General features: G+C 43.9%; 2 protein-coding genes and 3 non-coding genes across 6 annotated transcripts; all 5 read left to right on the top strand.

Moving 5' to 3' along the window:
- Nucleotides 1-291: 291 nt before the first annotated feature.
- Nucleotides 292-8134, top strand: RPL17 (ribosomal protein L17). 2 transcript variants are annotated; one of them, XM_039364109.1, is made up of 7 exons: nucleotides 292-377; nucleotides 2301-2353; nucleotides 2438-2478; nucleotides 5756-5890; nucleotides 6542-6640; nucleotides 6777-6968; nucleotides 8042-8134. In XM_039364109.1, the coding sequence occupies exons 2-7, from the start codon at nucleotides 2314-2316 to the stop codon at nucleotides 8087-8089; spliced, it is 555 nt and encodes a 184-aa protein (XP_039220043.1). In that variant the 5' UTR covers nucleotides 292-377; nucleotides 2301-2313; the 3' UTR covers nucleotides 8090-8134. The 2 variants fall into 2 exon arrangements, with proteins under 2 accessions (XP_039220043.1, XP_039220044.1); XM_039364110.1 differs by lacking the exon at nucleotides 292-377 and adding an exon at nucleotides 478-502.
- On the top strand, nucleotides 2148-2215 carry LOC120317462. The gene has a single exon (XR_005559249.1). It is a non-coding gene; the product is annotated as a small nucleolar RNA SNORD58 (small nucleolar RNA).
- On the top strand, nucleotides 4248-4315 carry LOC120317463. The gene has a single exon (XR_005559250.1). It is a non-coding gene; the product is annotated as a small nucleolar RNA SNORD58 (small nucleolar RNA).
- On the top strand, nucleotides 6405-6470 carry LOC120317461. The gene has a single exon (XR_005559248.1). It is a non-coding gene; the product is annotated as a small nucleolar RNA SNORD58 (small nucleolar RNA).
- Nucleotides 8135-11307: 3173 nt separating the features above from the next.
- On the top strand, nucleotides 11308-19753 carry CUNH18orf32 (chromosome unknown C18orf32 homolog). Its single transcript, XM_039364111.1, has 3 exons — nucleotides 11308-11460; nucleotides 15048-15289; nucleotides 18454-19753. The coding sequence occupies exons 2-3, from the start codon at nucleotides 15077-15079 to the stop codon at nucleotides 18526-18528; spliced, it is 288 nt and encodes a 95-aa protein (XP_039220045.1). The 5' UTR covers nucleotides 11308-11460; nucleotides 15048-15076; the 3' UTR covers nucleotides 18529-19753.
- Nucleotides 19754-20979: the final 1226 nt, after the last annotated feature.

Raw genomic sequence — 20979 nt, forward strand, 5'->3', positions numbered from 1 at the left:
TCGCTTCATTCTCCGTGATGGAATTGCTCCACGATCCCTTAGTCCAGGGGTAGGCAACCTTGGCCCCTTTATGACTCGTGGACTTCAACTCCCAGAATTCCTCAGCCAGCATGGAGGAACTATGGCCCCTTCATGACTTGTGGACTTCAACTCCCAGAATTCCTGAGCCAGCCTGGCTCAGCTTGGAAACCTCTCCCTGTCCCCTCAGCCTGGCTGGCTCAGGAATTCTGGGAGTTGAAGTCCACCAGTCATAAAAGAGCCAAGGTTGCCTACCCCCGCCTTACTGACGTCACCTCGGGAGACTCGGAAGTGACGCACACACCGCCCCCCAGAAGTCTCCGCCCTTCCTTTTCCCCGGCGGTAGCGGCCGTCTTCAGGTGAGCACGATGGCGCTGGGCTGGGCCTTCAGTTTCATCCGGGGTCGTGGGCGCCATCCGCTCACGAGCCCCGCCGAAACGGGCCCGAACGGACAGGGCAGGGCTCAAGATGGACGCCCGCGGCGGTATTTCCACGTTTTGGGAAGGGGGGAAATGGACGAAGGGAAACGGGGAGGGGGGAGGTAAATACTATGGAAAAAGAGCCCCGGATGTAAGGCGATGGAACAAACCATTCCGTTCAGTGACGGGGGGGGATTTCTGCGGATCATTTATTTTCTCCTACGGGGGGAAATTTTGCAGCAGCAGAAAGGCTGGGAGACAGGCAGAGTTTCTGCTTTCATTGCCCCAAAAGCAGCGGACGTGGTCGTTGGCATCCCCCGGGCGAAGGGAGGGCGCCGGGCTTCTCCACGTGTGGCTGAGTTGCAGCTCTCCAGTCTTGCTCTTTATGGACTTGGCTGTCTGGAGCTCCTGAAAATTGCAATTTAGGACGGGGGAATGCTGTAATTTTGTCATCCTTCTCCAATAGAAAAAAGGGCCAAAGTTGCATAAATGCAATCTGGAAGTTACAGGAGTCGTTGCTTTCATTGATTCTAGGACAGCATTGCTGGCTGTGGAATTCTGGGAGTTGAAGTCCACATGCCTTAAAATTGTCAAGTTTGGGAAACACTGTTCTAGGAAATTGAGGGTTGGGTGTTTCTCAATTTCTCCTGTGATGGTTTGTGGGGCTGAGGGGGTAATAATAATAACAATATAATAAAAGTTGGAAGGGGCCTTGGAGGTCATCTAGGTGCCATGGTCTTAATTGAAAAGAAGAAATTTCAAGGAGAAAAAATAAATAAATTTACTCTTTCATTGGAATTGGTACATTTTGCAGTACAGACCTCTCCAATATTGAACTGATTTCCTAAGTAGAAATAGGACTGGGTTGTGGCGGTGTAGAGCAGAGGGAGCATAAATGTTTTGGGCTGTAATGTAAATCACACCTTACGTTAAATCTGAGTTAATCCAATACAGATGTGGCCTTTGCATAACAGGCTGCAGAGGGTTAAACTATAGTGTAATAGATTGGGCCACAAAACATGCTAAGACAGTGTTTCTCAACCTTGACCATTTTAAGGCATGTGGACTTCAACTCCCAGAATTCCACAGCCAGCAATGCTGGCTGTGGAATTCTGGGAGTTGAAGTCCACATGCCTTAAAATGGTCAAGGTTGAGAAACACTGCGCTAAGACAATGCTGGGTTCCCCAATCAGTAAATCACCCAATCATAGTTTTTTAGCTTAACCGATCTTGGCTGATCTCAAAAGGTGAAATAGGAATGGACTTAATACTCAGATGAGAGGCTCCAAAGAAATATTAAGGCTGTTGAATTTTTTTTATTAAGAACCAAAGAAAAAACTTGAAACTGGCAAAAAAAACTTTCAAGAAAATTATATGAATGGATCCATCAAATCGCCAGAATCCAAGCTCAATTTTGCAGGTTTTTCCTAGTAGAATGTGCCAATTCAGCTGTGCTATAATTTTAATTATATTTTGTATTGGCTTGGCATTTCAAATAAGATCTGGAAAATAATAACTATTTAGCACTTCAGGGTAACATTTTAATCCATCGTATTAAAAATTCTGATTCCAGCATAAACAAATTGAGATATAAACAAGACCGAAATGTTACAGTTTTACAATTCTTTTATAAATCTTACCATTTTATAGTGTATGTGAGTGGTTAGGGGGAAAGGGATTGTGCAGGAGAGGGTGGGGTAAAACCCGAGGCTGCGATGATGACTATCTTAGGACACCTTTGGATATAAATAATGAAAATACTATGAATTCTGAGCAGCTTTTTTTCTAGCAGCCTAAGAAGGAAGGCCTCATTTACTATTTCAAGTCTGAAACACATTTTTTTTTCCTCCCAATTTTGCCTAGGTGAGCTTTGAAAATGGTCCGCTACTCACTCGACCCAGAGAACCCCACAAAATGTAAGTAACTTTCTCAAGAGTTTTATTTCGTAGATTTTGGTCACAGGACAAAAAAAGTTTTAATTTTTGCTTGTTTTCTTGTAGCATGCAAGTCCAGGGGTTCCAACCTTCGGGTCCATTTCAAGGTATGCAAATTGGGTCTTGCCTCTCAGTATGAGGGGTGGGTAGATGTGTTTGCAGGTAGTCCTCAACTTACAACAATTTGTTTAGTGGCTGCTCAAAATTACAGCGGCACCGAAAAAATTGACTTACAACCATTTTTCACACTGAAATGACCGTTGCAGCATCCCCACGTTCAAAATTTGAACGCTTAGCAACTGGCTTGTATTTATGACGGTTGCGGCCTCCCAGGATCATGCAATCATCTTTGCAACGTTCTAGCAAGCCTACTCAATGGAGAAGCTAGATTCACTAAAAACCATGTGACTAATTGAATACTGCAGTGATTCATTTACCGACTGTTGCAAGGAGGGTTGCAAAATGGGCCAATAAGTGTCTTGTTTAGCAACAGAAACATTGGACCTGATGGTTGTACGTTGAGGACTGCCTGTATTTTGATGGTACTTCATTGCATTAGGTCAGGGGTAGGCCACCTTGGCTCTTTTATGACTGGTGGACTTCAACTCCCAGAATTCCTGAGCCAGCCTGGCTCAGCTTGGAAACCTCTCCCTTTCCCCTCAGCCTGGCTGGCTCAGGAATTCTGGGAGTTGAAGTCCACCAGTCATATAAAAGAGCCAAGGTTGCCTACCCCTGCATTAGGTTCTGTTCCGTCTCGGGAGTAACAACAGCACTTATTTATTTATTTATTTATGAGACTTATATACCGCTTTAAGTGCAGGCACTCTCTAAGCGGTGTACACCAGTAAGCAATGTATATATCTATATTTACATTGCCCCCAACAATCTGGGTCCTCATTTTACCTACCCCGGAAGGATGGAAGGCTGAGTCAACCTTGAGCCGGTGAGATTTGAACCGCTGACCTGCTGAACACAGTCAGCTAAGTGGCCTGCAGTACTGCACTCTAACTGCTGCGCCACCTCGGCTCTTAGACTTACATACCGCTTCACACAGTGCTTTCCAACCCTCACTAAGCAGCTTACAGAGTCGGCATACCCAACAATCTGGGTCCTCGTTTTACCGACCACGGAAGGCTGAGTCAACCTTGAGCCGGTGAGAATCGAACTGCTGGCAGTCGGCAGTCAGCAGAATGAGCCTGCAGTACTGCACTCTAACCACTCTGCTATCACGGCTCTTAATAGTCAGTTTCTGATTCCATCTTCTGCCAGAAGGCGCCAGGCTCCCTGTCCCTGGAGACCCTCCCCTACCTAACTAGCAGCCCTGGTTTTTGTTCCCCGGAAACCCCAGGAGACGATTTTCCATTGTGGATACTCGGCTTCTGTATTTGGGAGGGGGCAAGGCTAGCACAGCAGTGGCTCTTCCGGGCTTTTCCCCTCTGCCATTGCTTTGGTTACTTGCACATTCCTCCTATCTTCCACGACTGTTGATTTGGTGGCAAAACAATTGGGGTGGCACTTAAGGTGCCGGCCTACAAACCAGGAGGTTGTGAGTTCTAGTTTCACCTTAGGCACGAATGCCGACTGGGTGGCTTTGGCTGAGTCCTTCTTTTCAGTTCAGCCCATCTCCACAGGGTGGTTGTTACAGGGAAAAAGAACGCATGCTTGCTGCCTCTTGAGTTATTTGTAAAGTAATAAAAGAGAGATAAAATTCTTAATTAAAAAAAACTATCTTAATATTACACTTCCTTTATTGGTTTTCCTGTGATTAGGCAGCCAGTTAATAATGATTCTTGGATTGCCTGTTTGAAGTTCTTGGGATCGACTAAAATGGAGAACGATCGTTTATTTGAGGAGCAGGGGGGAAGATGTATTGTAACTGCAGTGATGACCAACTTAGGACACCTTTGGATTTGTCATGAAAACACGTTGATATGTCTGAGCAGTTGCTTAACAAAATAATGTTGCACTTATTCTACAACATTATTTGGTGGCTTTGTTATAATCCATGTGGTTTTTTTGAAAAAAACAGCCATGACCCATAACCGATTTAAATAAAATTGAAATGGACCGCAGTGGGCATCTAGTCCATCCCTCTATGTAGCGCAGGATCCACTAGAATGTCTCTGACAGATCATTCCCCAGCTGCTTTTTGAAGAGCTAAAGCAAAGGCGAGCTCGCTGTTTCATGAGGCAGCCTGTTCCCCTGGCTGAGAGCTGGCAGTCAGAAAGTCCCTCCTGATACCTACCTTGAACCCTCTTCCTTGCTTTCAATTCAGTGAAGCAGTAATGAGTAGGTCTACTCCAGTGATGGCGAAGCTTTTAGAGACCGAGTGCCCAAACTGCAACCCAAAACCCGCTTATGCATTGTCGGGTGCCGGGTGGGTGTGGCCCATTGGCTGGGCGTGGCCCATTGGGTGGGCGTGGCTGCAGTGGTAACGGCAGACTGGGTGGGACTAAAAAGTTCAATCAATCAATTCCAACTTTGCAAGATCTCCCCCCCCCCGAGAAGTTGAAATTGACTGATTGATTGAACCTTTTTTTTTTTTGCACACGGCAGCGGAGGCCTAAAGCGAAAAGGTTTTATAAAACCCAGCTGAAGGCCTAGGACTGGGGCGACGGCGTGCGTGCCCACAGAGAGGGCTCTGAGTGCTGCCTCTGGCACCCCTGCCATGGGTTCGCCACCACTGGTCTACACCCTTTTTAGTTTTACTAAATAAAGATGGCCGCCCAACTCACAGATAGGTGACTCCGGGCAGCTTACAAAAGGGGTCTCCAGCCCTTGGGCCACCCAAGCGGCAGACGAGCGCTCCTGCCGTTCCCGTTGCACAGGCACACTTGCGCACAAAGCTCCCTTTGCCTGAACAGCAGGCCGGGCCACCCGCCGCTTGCACAAATGGCATTGCCTGTTCTTGCACGCACCCCTACTGTTTGCACAAATTTGTCCTCCTCTCCTGATGGTCCAAGCCGGAAAGATTGGGGATCGCTGGCTCGCAGGTTAAAACCCCCTCACGATGTCAGCAACAACCCAATCAAGCCCTTGAAGAGCTCCCTTTGGGGTTGCCAGGCCTGCTAACAAAAGCCTGTTTTTAGGGCCTTTTAGAAGAGCCTTGGAAAGGGTGGAGGCCCCCTGTACCTCCACAAGAAGGATATTCCGTAGAGGAGGGGCCACCACCGAGTAGGTCCTTTTCCGTGGTCTACCAGGTGTACGTTCCTAATCGACGGGACGCGTAAAAGACCCTCCTGCCTTCCCATCCTGGTGGGCTGGGTTGATGTAGCAAGGGAGAGGGGATCCTTCCTTCAAGTAGCCTGGCCCCGAGCCATGTGGGGCCTTAGAAGTGATAACCAGCACCTTGAATGGTGCCTTCACCTGTCCTGTCTTCTCTAGAACACACGTGAGACGGCCCAAGCCATCAAGGGGATGCACATCCGGAAGGCCACCAAGTACTTGAAGGACGTGACTCTGAAGAAGCAGTGCGTTCCCTTCCGGCGTTACAATGGGGGTGTTGGCAGATGTGCACAGGTACGGCTCTGGAAATCGTTGGGCGTGTGTTTGTGCAGCCCTGCGTGAACAATAGCAATTTCAGGAGGAATTCTTAAAAGAGCAATTATTTTAAATGAGGATATTGCTAAATGACAATTACTGGTATCTTGCTTAGAAGTGGAAGCTTTAATGTGTTCACAAAGGTGCTTGATGTAGGAAAATGGAGGGCATTTAGTATTTTGGGTTTCCCAACCTTGGCGACTTTTAAGACACGAGAACTTCAATTATGCTGGCTGTGGGGGATTCTGCAAGTTGAAGTCCCCGCTAAGGTTGGGAAACCGTAGTGCATGTGGTAAAACCACCTCTGAGCTGCATTGTCCTTTTGTTTTTGTGGACTTTCATGGTTTATAGCTGGTTCCTGAGCTGGAAAGATAAGGGCGGACGTATCATTTGGACTATATATAAAACCTGGGTAAAATTTAAGTAGATTCTCGAGTTGTTTGGATGCAATGAACTTAAAATCTTCTCTGGGCTCCCTTACACGTTTTTAGGGTTGCTGTGATGACTTTCTTAGGACACCTTTGGATTGACTGTGAAAATAAGATTAATTCTGAGCAACCTGTAAAAGCGGGAAGCTTAAGAAACCTCCTTATTGAAAAGAAAACTGACGCCAAGTTCCTCCCCTTGCAGGCCAAGCAGTGGGGGTGGACCCAGGGCCGTTGGCCGAAAAAGAGTGCCGAGTTTCTGCTGCACATGCTCAAGAATGCTGAGAGCAACGCTGAGCTGAAGGTAAGGTTGAATGCCAGGGGCTGGTGCTGGTTTTCGCTAACTATATTGGGACAGGTGGGGTTTGCTGTCTGGTTAAAGCAAAAGTGTTGCAAATTGTTTTAAAGAGAGCTTTCCAAAATGTTTTTCCCTCCCCCAGGGTCTGGATGTTGATTCGCTAGTCATTGAGCACATCCAGGTCAACAAAGCCCCCAAAATGCGCAGGCGCACTTACCGAGCTCACGGGCGCATCAATCCGTACATGAGTTCTCCCTGCCACATTGAGATGATCCTCACAGAAAAGGAGCAGATTGTCCCTAAGCCAGAAGAAGAAGTTGCTCAAAAGAAGAAGGTAAGACCCACACACACACTACCCCCCCTCCCCCATTCGATTGAGAGCCATCCAGAGTTTCTTTACAAGACAGACAGCTGTATAAATCTTTTAAAGGAATAAACGAACCTTTTCTTAGCATGTGTGAAAACAAAAGGTCACTCTGCTCTACTCAGTAGTTAAAGCCTGTTTAAATACATTATTTTTTTAGGTATGTTGACTCGGGTGAAGCTATTAAAATAATTGATTGTTCATGCCTTTGCAACTGCAGATATTTATTTTTATTTTACCTTTATTTTTATAAGTAATTCAAGGTGGCAGCCATACCTCGTGTTCCTCCTTTCTCCTAACTTCACCATTACCACCACCCTGTGAGGTGGGCTGGGCTGAGATTGACTGGCCCAAAGACACCCAGCTAACTTTCATGCCTAAGATGGGACTCAAATTCAGACTCTTAGTATTTTTCATAGTCAACTAAATGTTTCCGTGTATAAAGTGCAATGCAATTAGATTGGTGGTCCCAACAGCCTCCAGCAGTGTTTCCCAATTATAGCCATTTTAAGACATGGTGAACTTCAACTCCCAGAATGCCCCAGTCCCAAGTGCTGGCTGGGGTATTTTGAGAGTTGAAGTCCGCACTTTAAAATGGGTAAGATTTGGAAACACTGACCTAAAAGTTCACAAAGATAGTGAGTGTATGAAGTCTTAATAGAAATTTAAAAATCTCTAATTTCATAAATTAACATCAAAAGAGAATCTTAAATGTTCCATTTTTTAAATTCTCCAGCATGCTCGGGGTATATGCCTTATTTTAGGAATTCAGCTTGTAACAAGAATCAATGGCCGGGGAATCCTCCTTTGCATATAAATGCATTAACTATCCTGATTTGTGTATGTTCTATGATTTCCATAAAAAGCCAACTTGGATTGGTTGCCCTGCATGCTTGCTTGTTCATTGTAAGCTAGCAATGTGAAGAATTCTAGCTTAATGTGTAAGGGCATTATGGGGCTCATTAGTGGCTTATTGTAATCTGCAAACGTATATGATTGTAGCAAATTGGTACTGATTTGTTTCATTGTCTTTTTTTTTTCAGATATCCCAAAAGAAATTGAAGAAGCAGAAACTAATGGCTCGGGAATAAACATTGATGTAACTTACAAATAAATCCCTAGTTCATTTTAACACACATTTGCTCTTCATTATAAATTTATGCCATGGTCTTTAGCTTTCTGTGCAATACCTTTTTCGACAAGATCATACTTCACAGATTTCAAACACACTTTTAATTGAGCTTATTTTAAATACTGACATAGAAAAACGTAACATGGTTTTTAAAATATGCCGCACATTTAGAAAACATAAATGATGGCTAGCTATACTCACTAATTACACACTAGTTGTAATCCCAAAGGCTGATAAACATGGTATGTGTAAGGCCATTGATGGATAGATTGCTTTCTAGAGCTATTGAATCTGGAATGCAATCATTCAGATATAGACAAAAATACTCTTGGTTGTCTTTTAATGGACAGCTACCTCTGGCATCCCAGATCCCTGAACTATAAATGTTTCTCCCATGTGGAACTTGGTACAAATCAGTTTTTTTCAAAGGCTGCCTGGAGCAGTGGTTCTCAACTTTTTTAATGCCACAACCCCCAACCGGTCATAAGTCGAGGACTACTCAACTGGTGCAGCACCGTTTGCAGAATGGGACTTTTGGAGGGCTCAGCAGGGCAGAGACAGCCTGGACAATTCCTATTGGCTTTTGAAAGCCAATAGAATTAGACTCTATTCAAGAGAGTCTATTCTATTGGCTTTCAAAAGCCAATAGAATAAAAGGGAGTAGCACAGCTAAGGAAAAGGGGGAAAAAATGGCGGACTGCGTTGTTTGGCGACCCCCGTGAAATGGTCGTTCGACCCCAAATGGGGTCCCGACCCACAGGTGGAGAACCACTGACCTAGAGGGTTCTGAGAGTGGAAGTCCATACATCTTAAATTTGCCAAGAACTCTGGTCTAAATGAAATGGGACTACAGGGATGTTATTGAAGCTTTGCTCTAACGTTTAATCGAACCGCTATAGATAACTCAATAGCTATAAATGCTGCAGCTAGCTATGGTAACTAATGTGCAGACTCTAAAGGAGAGATCCAATCTTCCAAATATAATTTTCTTAATGGGAGCCTAAAAATCCTGCTTACATTCTGTCATAAAAAAAATTGAATGCACCTCTAAACGTTGTAAGTAGTAATTCCAGAGCTGGATATTTTAACAAGTGTCGGCAGTGATCGGGTGCCCAGACAATTGGTTCTTTTTAATCCAGAGACTATACACCAGAAAAGGCGATTTTAAGCTATATTATTGGCTCAAGTAGAATTAAAAGCATAAGATAAAAAGCAAACACACCAAGCAAGGTGACCCCCATATCTGTTGCAAGTTGTCAGGAGCTCCTTAAATATATTGCAAGATCTGGCAGGTTCCACTACTCAGTACTTAGGTTCTGTACAGAAGCTCAACAACTAGAGCCCCCCCAACATCTTTTTTTATTAAAACCTGGCACCGTGACATCATGGCCTTGTTATAATTGGGAGACTGCAAGACCCAAGTTTGAGTGGTACATGACTCAAAAACCTTGAGACCGCTTAAACATTTGCAGGTATATGAAGATTCACCATCAACACCACCAAGCAAGAATAAAAAATAAGCCGCGTAGCTCAGAAGGAGCTCTATATTTCTAGACTTTCCTTAATATGAAGGAGAAATCAAAATACGTCACTCCACTCAAAATAACGATCTGCCACATTGCCACTACATTCTACCCGACACATTTTAACTTCTCTTCATGTTTTGTATGTTTGCAAATAAATTGTATATTTACATGCAATCAATTAACATGCAAAGTCTGCATCAATATAGCCATTAGGAAAATAATTATTGGCTGCTTTGCCAAATTTAAAATACTGGTCATAATTAGTGATGATAGATAGATAGATAGATAGATAGATAGATAGATAGATAGATAGATAGATAGATAGATAGATAGATAGATAATGTATTATATAAGATAAAAATACAAAACAAACTAAAAAGCTAAGATGGAGACAGGTGAAAAAGAAAGAGTAATGACTTCCAACTTTTTTCACTGCAGTAGAATATTAAAAAAAATACAATCTCAACCTTTTACTTTACTTTTCCAAACTCCTTGTGTGTCCAATCACACTTGCCCAATAAATTATTCTATTCTATTCTGCTCGGCTCTATTTCAAGCCATTTCTATAGCAACAAAATTCTAATTATTAAAACCTAAAAGCAAAGTTTCATTTTTTTCAGTTTTGACAAAAAGTCCAAGTAGAAAGAAAGCTAGATAGATTCTTCTCTTTAATTAAAACATTTAATTTTCCATCTCGGCCGCCAACTCCATCCCCATCCATTCTTCAACGTGGGCATTAGTGTGTCTTTCTATCTTTGTGCATACAAGAGTCTCGCTGCTATCAACTTCGGTAGTAACAAAAGTCCCAAATTTTCTTTCAAGCCCTTTATCCATTAAACTTATGTAGAAAACTTGGGGTTTCAGCTTTATATTTACTTTAAGGTCTTGTTAATTAGTATAAAAATGTAATTTCTTTGCTTGATCACAAGTCCACCAGAGATGACAAAAAGCACCCTCTTTACAGCTGCATTTCCAGCATACCTCTGAAACTCCTTTATAGATCTTTGACACACACAAACTAGCAGTTTAAGAAAAACTGAGACACACAGACGTGACCTTTAGTTTAAGACACACACACAAATGTGTCCTTTAGTAGTTTAAAAACTCTGAGACACAACACACACACACACACACATCCTTTAGTTTAAGACAGACATACACAGCCTTTTAGTAGTTTAAGGAAAACTGTGAGACACACACACACACAAACGTGTCCTTTAGCAATTTAAGAAAAACTGAGACACAGACGTGTCCTTTAGTTTAAGACACACACACAAATGTGTCCTTTAGTAGTTTAAAAACTGTGAGACACAACACAGACAGACACACACATGTCCTTTAGTTTAAGACACACAGACAGCCCTTTAGTAGTTTAAGAAAAACTGAGACACACACACACACACACACACACGTGTCCTTTAGTTTAAGGCACACACACAAATGTGTCCTTTAGTAGTTTAAGAAAAACTATGACACAAAGACACACACACACACACAGCCCTTTAGTAGTTTAAGGAAAACTGAGACACACACACACACACACACAGAGCCCTTTAGGAGGACTGGCTGTAAGGAAGAGCGGCGGGAGACCCAGAAACACGCGTCCTCCCCTCCGCGTTCACACGTGCAGCCCGGCACCCGCCTCGCCCCGCAGCCGCGTCAGGGCGGAGCCTCCGGCCCGCGTCACGCGCCGCCCCCCTCTCCCATTGGCGGTCGCCTAGTGACGTCTGTTTTCCGCCTCTCCCGGAAGTGAAGCCGCCTCCCTCCTTCTCCTCCCGCCGGGAAACGCCGGGGCTCCGCGCAGGTGAGTCAGACGCCGCCCCCCCCGGACCCCCCCCCTTCCCACGGGGGAGGGCAGGCGCCCCCCCTCCTTCCCGGCGCCTTCTGGCTCGTTCCGCTCCCCCCTCCCCCCCCAGGCAGGCCCCCGGAAAGGCCCCCCCCTTCGCATAGTCTGATCTTTTTTCTAACTGTCGCTTTAAACGTGTGGGGGAGGGGCAGGTTTCCCTTTAAGTCACAGGTCGCCTTCGACCCCTGAATGACCGCCCCTCCCCCAATAAGGAAACTCAGCCCTCTGGCATCCCCCCCCCCTCAATTACCGGGATCTGTCTGTTTATCTCTATCTCTTTATCTCCTCTCCCTCTCTCTCTCTCTCTTTATCTATCTATCTCTCTCTCTATCCATCCTATCTATCATCTATCTCTATCATCTATCTATCTATCCATCCATCCTATCTATCAATCATCTATCTATTTATCTATCCATCCATCCATCTATCTATCTATCTCCCTCTATCTATCCAACTATCTATCTATCTGTCTGTCTGTCTATCTATCTATCTATCTATGCAACCATCCATCTATCTATCTATCATCTATCTGTCTATCATGTCTATCTATCTATCATCTATCCATCCATCCATCCAACCATCTATCTATCTATCTATCATCTATATCTATCCATCTATCTATCTCTATACCTCTCTCTTTACCTCTCTCTCCATCTATTTGTCTCTCTTTATCTCTCTATTTCATCTCTCTATTCATCTATTTATCTCTCTTTATCTCTTTTTATCTCTCTCTATTTATCTATCTTCCCTCTATTTATATTTATCTCTATCTCTCTCTTTATCTCTCTGTTCATCTATTTATTTCTCTATTTATCTCTCTCTACTTATCTCTCTCTCTTCATCTATTTATCTCTCTCTATCTCCCCCCTCTCTATTTATCTATTTCTCTCTCTCTTTATCCCTCTATTTATCTATTTATCTCTATCTCTATCTCTACTTATCTCTATCTCCCCCTCTATCTATTTATTTCTATCTCTTTTTATCTATCTCTATTTCTCTCTGTCTCCATCTACTTATCTCTCTTTATCTCTCTCTTTATCTCTGTCTATGGCTTTTCATTTAATAATATATTAATTTGTGTTCATTAACAGTTCATTAAAGAACCATGTCAGTAATAATTACTGATTATAAGACTAAGAGAGAAAAAAGGCTGCTGTGGCAATGTCACCCACTCACTCCTTGTGTTTGGAGAAGAGCCCCACCTGCTGACCCCCTCATCTTAAAGCTGCCAAGTCCGATGAGCTCTCGGATGGCTTTATCCCCCTGGTCATTGGGGGAGGGGGCTAATGGCACTAAACGTTAAGCCCAGTGAAAACATTGGCATGACCATAGCGTTTTATTGACAGTGGTATGGGAGTAATTTTCCTATTATCTTCCTCCAAGCAGTATTGACTATTTCCTAGTTCCGCCTACAGCCCAGGACTTTCCGGGTGGTCTCCCATCCAAGGATTAAGCCAGCCAGATCCTGGTTAGCTTTTTTAAAAAAAAAAAAACTGGCAAGGGTAGAGAATTGTCATTCACTATGATGCTAGTATATGCTTGATTTATTTCATGATTCCCTCCCCCAATACACAGAACAGGAACCCCCTGTGAGACAAGCTGAGTGGAGAGAGAGTGACTCCCTAGCATGGCAAATGATGTGTGGGTGGACTGGGTCTCCCAGGTTCCAGTCCCACATTTTAGTCACTTGGCCATGCTGACAACATAGTCATAAAATACAACATAAATAAGTGTTGGGTTGATACTTAACACAGGAGTTATAATGCATCAGAAGGAGAATATTTGATTTGTACTGAAGGATTAATGGTATGCAATGATTGTCAGATTTTGAATTCTTTTTTTGAAGACTTTTTTGCAGCTGGTTGTTTGCAATTTTTTAATGATAAAATTTCCAGACCCATTTTCTTTGCTTTACAGTGATGCATTTATTATACATTTTCCTTTTATTTAGCCTGATATAATTAATATTTTAAAATCCATGGAGTAACTGATGCTTCTAACTGATTACTTCAGGTTTGACAGAGTTAACTAATTAAAATTGCAGTCCTCTTTTCAGTAGCTGGTACACAACTCAGCTGTAGATAAACCACATAGGAAACATGAATACAAGCAAGCTGTAATTAACTGAATGCCTTGTCTCAGTGCAGCAAACGGCCGTTGTTGTTTTCATCAAAATGCAAGTAAAACTGGAGCGCTGCAACTCTCTGTAATTGTCTTAGCTTTTAAGAACGAAAAGAGTATAATTGCATTGAAACGTATGAAAAGCAAAACATTTGAACTAGTTCTAAAACCCCGAAATGGAAGAAAAAACTGTCTGTTGCCATTTATAATAAAAATAGCAATTGTTTTCCTTGGAGAGAAGGGACAGGGTTTTTTTTTTTAAAGAGTCCGGTCACTACCATCCCTTTATAAAGTTTTGATTGGCAGGCAAACAGCTTCGTGGAATAAACTTTAACTAATCAAAAATAAGTCATTGGCTGTCAGAATATCGCTCTGAAATCTCTAGTCCAGATTTAATCATTTGATACTAGACCGATAGGCAGCCAATGGCCCAGGGTGTGTTTGTATGTACATGAAAAGCCAACAAGGTAGCCATAACCACATAAGTGAAGCCCTGCACCTTTTTACAAGAACTGCATAAAAAGCAAGCAAAAAAAAGAAAAAAATCACCTGATCACTTCCCCGTGGATCCCTCTGCCTAAATGCCTCAAACAGCATTCACAATAATTCCATTAAGATTTAGATTTCAATAAAAAAAAAAAAAAAGATTTAGAGCAGGAGTTTTCAAACTTGGCCCTTTTGTGACTTGTGGACTACAACTCCCAGATGGTGATGGTGATGATGATAATAATATAACAACAACAACAAAACAGCAGCAACAACAAATAATAATAATAATAGTTGTTGTTGGAAGGGACCTTGGAGGTCATCTAGTCCAGGGATAGGCAATCTTGGCTCTTTTATGACTGGTGGACTTCAGCTCCCAGAATTCCTGAGCCAGCTACGCTGAGGGGGAAAGGGAGAGGTTTCCAAGCTGAGCCAGGCTGGCTCAGGAATTCTGGGAGTTGAAGTCCATCAGTCATAAAAGAGCCAAGGTTGCCTACCCCTGCCCTACACCATTACAGACAAATGGCTGTCCAGTCTCTTCTTAAAAACTTCCAGTGTTGGAGCATTCACAGCTTCTGGAGGCAGGTAGTTCCACTGGCTAATTGTTCTCATTCTCGGGAAGTTTCTCCTTAGTTCCAGGTTGCTTCTCTCCTTGGTTAGTTTCCATCCGTTGCTTCTTGTCCTGCCTTCGGGTGCTTTGGAGAATAGCTTGACTTCCTCTTCTTTGGGGCAGCCCCTGAGATACTGGAAGACAGCCATCTTGTCCCCCCTCGTCCTTCTCTTCATTAAAGCAGACATACCCAATTCCAGCAACTGTTCTTGATATGTTTTAGCCTCCAGTCCCCTGATCATCTTTGTTGCTCTTCTCTGCACCCTTTCTAGAGTCTCAGCATCTTTTTTACATCCTGGTGATCCACTTGTTGTATTTCTTCCTCCAGCCTCTCTTTAAAGCCCACTGTAGAGAGCCATGGTATGCATTCCTTGCATCGTGATCCCAATCCTGCTCTGGGTCTACAAGAGGTTCCTGGAGCCGTATCTCTACCCCTTCATCTCTCCTTTGATCAAACGCCTTTGGCCCAAGAAAGCCGTGCAGGGACCGGCCAAGCCGGAGCAAAGGACCAGCTCTGAGGAGGATTCCCTGACGCAGGATCCCTTCGGCGATCAGCCGGAACTTTATGAAGTAAGCATTACCCTGGCAAAACGTCTGTGTGTGTGTGTGTGTGTGTGTGTGTGTGTTTTGAGGAACCCCATTAGAAATGGATAAGAATAAAATAGAATAGAAAAGTTATATCTGACATGGTCAAATGACCATATCAAATACATGAAACTAATGCAGATAGTCCTCCACTTAGGGCCAAGGCTGAGCCCAAAATTTCCACTGCTAAGCGAGGCGATTGTTTTAAGCGAGTTGCACCTTATTTTACAACCCTTTTTTCCCACAGTTGTTAAGTGAATCATGCAGTCGTTAAGCGAATCTGTCTTCCCCCATTGGCTTGGCTTATTGGAAGCTGGCTGGGAAGATTGCAGATGGGGATCCCGTGACCCCAGGGCAGCGCAGCTGTCGTAGGCACCTGCCAGTTGCCGAGCACTCGAATTTTGATCACGTGACCATGGGGAGGCTGCAGCGGTTGTGAGTGCGAAAACTGGTCACGAGTCTCTTTTTTCAGCACTGTTGTCATTTTGAACGGTCACTAAGCAAACGGCTGTAAATGAAGGACTATCTGCAAATAATATCGACAGACACAAGGAAAACAATAGGATCACAAAATGGACGGGCGATTCATACCGGTTTGCTAATTGCAATCAGAATCCTCATTGCAAACAGGCTTTCTTAATGCTGTAATTCTAACAGAGCAGTCTCTTCGTTTTTCATTCCCCGCACGAGCCGTGCCCTCCTTGGAGTATCCTGGAACATACCTAAGGCAGTGGTTCTCAACCTTTTTAATGCCGCGACCCCCAACCGGTTGTAAGTCGAGGACTACCCAACTGGTGCAGCACCGTTGGCAGAATGGGACTTTTGGCGGGCTCAGCAGGGCAGATGCAGCCTGGACAATTCCTATTGGCTTTCGAAAGCCAATAGAATAAAAGGGAGTAGCACAGCTAAGGAAAAGGGGGAAAAATGGTGGACTGCGTTGTTTGGCGACCCCCGTGAAATGGTCGTTCAACCCCAAATGGGGTCCCGACCCACAGGTTGAGAACCACTGACTTAAGGAAAGGAAGGTACTCATTTTGAATTTTGCTCTGGGATGAATTTTAAGCTGGAAGGCTTGGCGGTGTCCTCATTCTCTACCTGTAGCCTTTCCTCTCCTGTTCTCATCCTACGTATGTATATTTACCAATGAATATTCATAACGGAATGGAGACGGCCTGCAAGTCAAGGTAACAAGAACGCTGCAAAGAATTGGAAGAATCTTGGCTTTGCAGGAGTTGAAGCCTTGTACAAGCTTGAATGTGTCCTATTTAAAATGCTTGTGCAAAAGTGAATATCATTGTGCTTTAGGTTGAGGGTTAGCAACATGGGGCCTCTGGGTGCCAGGATGTCTGGCTGCGCCTAAACTGTGCCGTCTCCAAAATAATACTATTAATAATTAACCACCCTCATCAATATCATTAACAATTAATTATTAAATAGGAGTTAATAGTTAATAGTCCATGGTTAAATAGTCCATGGACTGAGCCACTGTTAAATTTTCTTTGTTGTCACATATAAACCACATTCTCCCCCCCCCCCATTTTTTAAATAGATTCGGTTTTAGGTTTCAGAGGAGCAAACAGAGATTTTTTTAGCCAGCTTCACCCACCAGATAAGCTGGAAAAGTATCCCACTCTGCTCAGGTGGCATCACCGGGCATGCCTGGCATGGTCCAAAAACCCTTCCCCACCCCTTCGCCTCCAGATGCAGTCTTTGCCCGCAAGGATGCCCACCTGCCCTGGTTTCAGCAGACTTCCAGTGAGGGGCATACGTGGCTGTAGGTCAAGGGGCTTAAGGGTATTACAGGCAGTCCTTGACCTTAATGGAGCCTGGAATTTCTTTGTAAGTCACGATGGTGATATGTCTAGGCCAGGGGTAGGCAACCTTGGCTCTTTCATGACTGGTGGACTTCAACTCCCAGAATTCCTGAGCCAGCATGGGGAATTATGGCCCTTTTATGACTGGTGGACTTCAACTCCCAGAATTCCTGAGCCAGCGTGAGGGAACTATGACCCTTTTATGACTGGTGGACTTCAACTCCCAGAATTCCTGAGCCAGCATGGGGAATTATGGCCCTTTTATGACTGGTGGACTTCGACTCCCAGAATTCCTGAGCCAGCATGGCTCAGCTTGGAAACCTCCCTGTCCCCTCAGCCTGGCTGGCTCAGGAATTCTGGGAGTTGAAGTCCACGAGTCATAAAAGAGCCAAGGTGGCCTACCCCTGGTCTAGGCACCCACGTGACTGATCGGATTTTATAATCTTTTTTGGTGTCGGTTTTTAAGAGAATGCTGTGACCGTACAGCAAATGCAGCAGTTGTTAAGCAAACTTTGGTCCTTAAGCAAGTCAAGGCATTCCCACAGGTGTCTTTTGCTGGCAAAAGACATTATAAATCACATCGTGTAACCATGGAACACTACAACTGACCTCAAAGGTTAGGCAGTTGCCAAGAGCCTGAAATGTGGTCATGCGGTTGTGGGTTGTGGGTTTGCCACCATTGGAACTGGTTCATAAGTACCTTTTGAAGGGGTCTGTCATAACTTGGAACAGTCATTAAGCAACCGGACATTAAGAGAGGACCTGTAAATAAGCACCATGCAATTAAGAAAAAGTTTTGACTCTATAATCAATGATGTATCCAACTCGCCTCCCTTCTATCCATAAGGCTGTCTTGAGCACGATCTAAAATGGGGGTCCCCAACCCCTCCAGGCTGTGAACCAGTACCGGTCCGTGGTCACACAGCTGGAAGTGAGCAGTGGGCGAGTGAAATTGCATATGCACAGGAACTAGGTTGCACGCTGCTCCTCCCCTCTCCATCCGTGGAAAAATTGTCTTTAATGAAACCCGTCCCTGGTGCCAAAAAGGTTGGGGACAGCTGGTCTAAAAGGAACTTGATCTTTCTAGGACAGAGGTAGGCAACCTTGGCTCTTTTACGACTCGTGGACTTCAACTCCCAGAATTCCTGAGCCAGCATAGCTGGCTCAGGAATTCTGGGAGTTGAAGTCCACGAGTCGTAAAAGAGCCAAGGTTAATAAAAACATCTTAGGATCATCTAGTCACCAGTCTTATTTTTTCTGTTTCAGAACTGATGGAATGCATGTGCATTTTTTTTAAAAAAAAGTCTTTTTCCCCCCTCCCCCCCTGTCTTTCAGACCAAAAGCAATGGCATAGCAAATGGATTTCCTGGAAGTGGGCCCAAAGAAGATTCCAATAAAAAGACGGATTAGTTATGCTTCCGTTGTGGGGTCAAGGCTGTTATTAAGAAATGAACTCACCGTGTTGTCCCCACATGGATATTTTATTGATTGCACATTTATCTGAACGGAAATTTGTAATATGTATAGACACCGGGGAGTCTTGGAATAATTCTAGCTGTGTCCTTGAAAATAGTTTTAATATATTGTCCTGCTGTTGTTAAAATTGGGGGTGGCTGGAACCCCAATGCGCAGTGCAATTGGAGAGTGTTAACAATGTTAGTGTCCATATTTTATTAAAGCTATAACTCTCAATTTTGCTACTTGTTTCAAAGAAATTCCTGAAATCCTTCATTGATGATGACCCATAGGTTGGTTTTTTCAAGCAAAAGTTCATGCCCACAGTAGCTAAAAAAAAAAGCAGCATTGTAAATATTTGAATACTAATGGTGAAAATATTGATAGCTACTAATTTGCTGTTTCTAAATTAGCATCTGCAGAGCCGCCCTATTGCCGATTCCTCACAATGATATAGAACGAGTAGGCAACCTTGGCTCTTTTATGACTGGTGGACTTCAACTCCCAGAATTCCTGAGCCAGCTATGCTGAGGAGAAAGGGAGAGGCTTCCAAGCTGAACCATGCTGAACTCAGGAATTCTGGGAGTTGAAGTCCATGTGTCATAAAAGGGCCAGGATTGGCTACCCTTGGGATAGAAAAACTTTTAAAAAGCAGATATTATATGGAGGAAACAATACCAATTCAATGCCACAAAGGTGAAATGTCCTTTTTTGATGTTTTTGAGCTTCTAAAGGTGAAACAAAGCTAAAGCTGATAAACACAACTCTTTATGCAAATTCCTGTATTTTGGTTGATCATGTCTACCTCCCTAATTAGAATAACACCCAAGGCCACCATAGCAAATAAACTTTACTGGTTATTGTTGTAACTATACTATTTTATCTGCAATGTAGATTTTCAGTTGGTGCATTCTAAAATCCCTGTGTGTTTTTCCTAAAGGAATAGGGAAGTTGTATCTCCCATGTGAAGTAAAAATTACACCTTACAAATATGCCCAGGACTCCATTTCGATTTAAGGCATTTTTACAGAGAACAGGTGGGTGATTGGGAAAAGCTCAGTGGGGATAAGAGAGTTTATTATTTTTCTGAGAGATCCATTTTAGTGAATAAGGAGACTACAACCCTTTGCCTAGGAAAAATGCAAATTTCACTGATTTAGAATTTGAATAAAGTGTGAAAGCAATATATGTATTATGTGCTGAGTCCAAATTCTCTCCTCCCCCCCCTTTTTTGCATACCAAAATTAAATATTCAGTTTAGGTTATAAACACACCAGTTAAGGGGAGCTTGTTGTCATTTTGTACTGTTGTGCCAATAATGGCATACATCTCTAACCCAGGGGTCTTCAAACTGGGCCCTTTTATGATTGGTGGACTTCAACTCCCAGAATTCTGGGAGTTGAAGTCCACCAGTCATAAAAGGGCCAAGTTTGAAGGCCCCTGTCTTTGAATCCAAGCCTGCAGTTTCATCAAAATGGCCGACTGAGGAATTCTGGGAGTTGAAGTCCACCGGTCATAAAAGGGCCAAGTTTGAAGACCCCCTGCTCTAACCCATGCTGGCTGGGGAATTCTGGGAGTTGAAGTCCATACGTCTTAAAGTTGCCAAAATGGAGAAGCCTTGTCCTGGCCCTCTGCTGAGTAATGCAAAATAGCTGTCTTGGCTGCAGATATAATGGGCCTTTGAGGAGCTGGGCAAGCCGGCTGGGAGGTGAGTTAAGACATGGCAGAGCTCAAATTTGTACCACATACGCAGTCCTCAACTTACAACCATTCATTTAATGACCATTCAAAAATATAAATCACTGGAAAAAAGCCCAGTCCTTGCATTTAACCATTGTCACAGCATCCCCACAGTCACATGGCCAAAATTTCAGGCACAGGGCAGCCAGCATATATTTAGGTCCTTTGACTCTGGGAGAGCAGCTTCAGCCTGATCCCACTGGGCTGTCTACGGCAGGGGTCTGCCACCTTGACAACTTGAAGACTTGTGGACTTCAGCTCCCAGAATTCCTCAGCCAGCTATGCTGGCTGAGGAATTCTGGGAGCTGAAGTCCACAAGTCTTCAAGTTGTCATGGTGGCAGACCCCTGGTCGACGGGGATTCTCCGTCACCCAGGTGATGGTTGCCCCAAAGGTGCTTTTTCAAAAGGCAGCCGGATTTTCTTGGTTTTTTTCCCTTGAAAACATTTCGCTTCTCGTCCAAGAACTCAAGAAGCTTCTCGGATGAGAAGCGAAACATTTTCAAGGAAAAAACCCCCAAAGAAAGTCCGGTTGCCTTTTGAAAAGCACCTTGGGGGACCCCACAGGTGGTTACATTCTGTGTGGTGTTCGTTTGCAGGCAAATCACTTGGGGGTCGCCTCAGCTTGCCCCTCTGTGAAATGGGCTTCACTTGGGATGTGTTTCAAA

Source organism: Crotalus tigris, unplaced genomic scaffold, assembly GCF_016545835.1.
Source record: "Crotalus tigris isolate CLP2741 ecotype Arizona unplaced genomic scaffold, ASM1654583v1 scf7180000019651.407290, whole genome shotgun sequence".
Lineage (NCBI taxonomy): Eukaryota > Metazoa > Chordata > Lepidosauria > Squamata > Viperidae > Crotalus > Crotalus tigris.

Bases quoted from the DNA above. Each gene is read 5' to 3' on its own strand.
- CUNH18orf32 (XM_039364111.1), top strand. From the start codon at position 15,077: ATGGTATGCATTCCTTGCATCGTGATCCCAATCCTGCTCTGGGTCTAC. The intron at 15,290-18,453 runs GTAAGCATTACC...CCTGTCTTTCAG, and splicing joins ATCAGCCGGAACTTTATGAA to ACCAAAAGCAATGGCATAGC.
- RPL17 (XM_039364109.1), top strand. From the start codon at position 2,314: ATGGTCCGCTACTCACTCGACCCAGAGAACCCCACAAAAT. The intron at 2,354-2,437 runs GTAAGTAACTTT...GTTTTCTTGTAG, and splicing joins CCCAGAGAACCCCACAAAAT to CATGCAAGTCCAGGGGTTCC. The intron at 5,891-6,541 runs GTACGGCTCTGG...CTCCCCTTGCAG, and splicing joins GTGTTGGCAGATGTGCACAG to GCCAAGCAGTGGGGGTGGAC.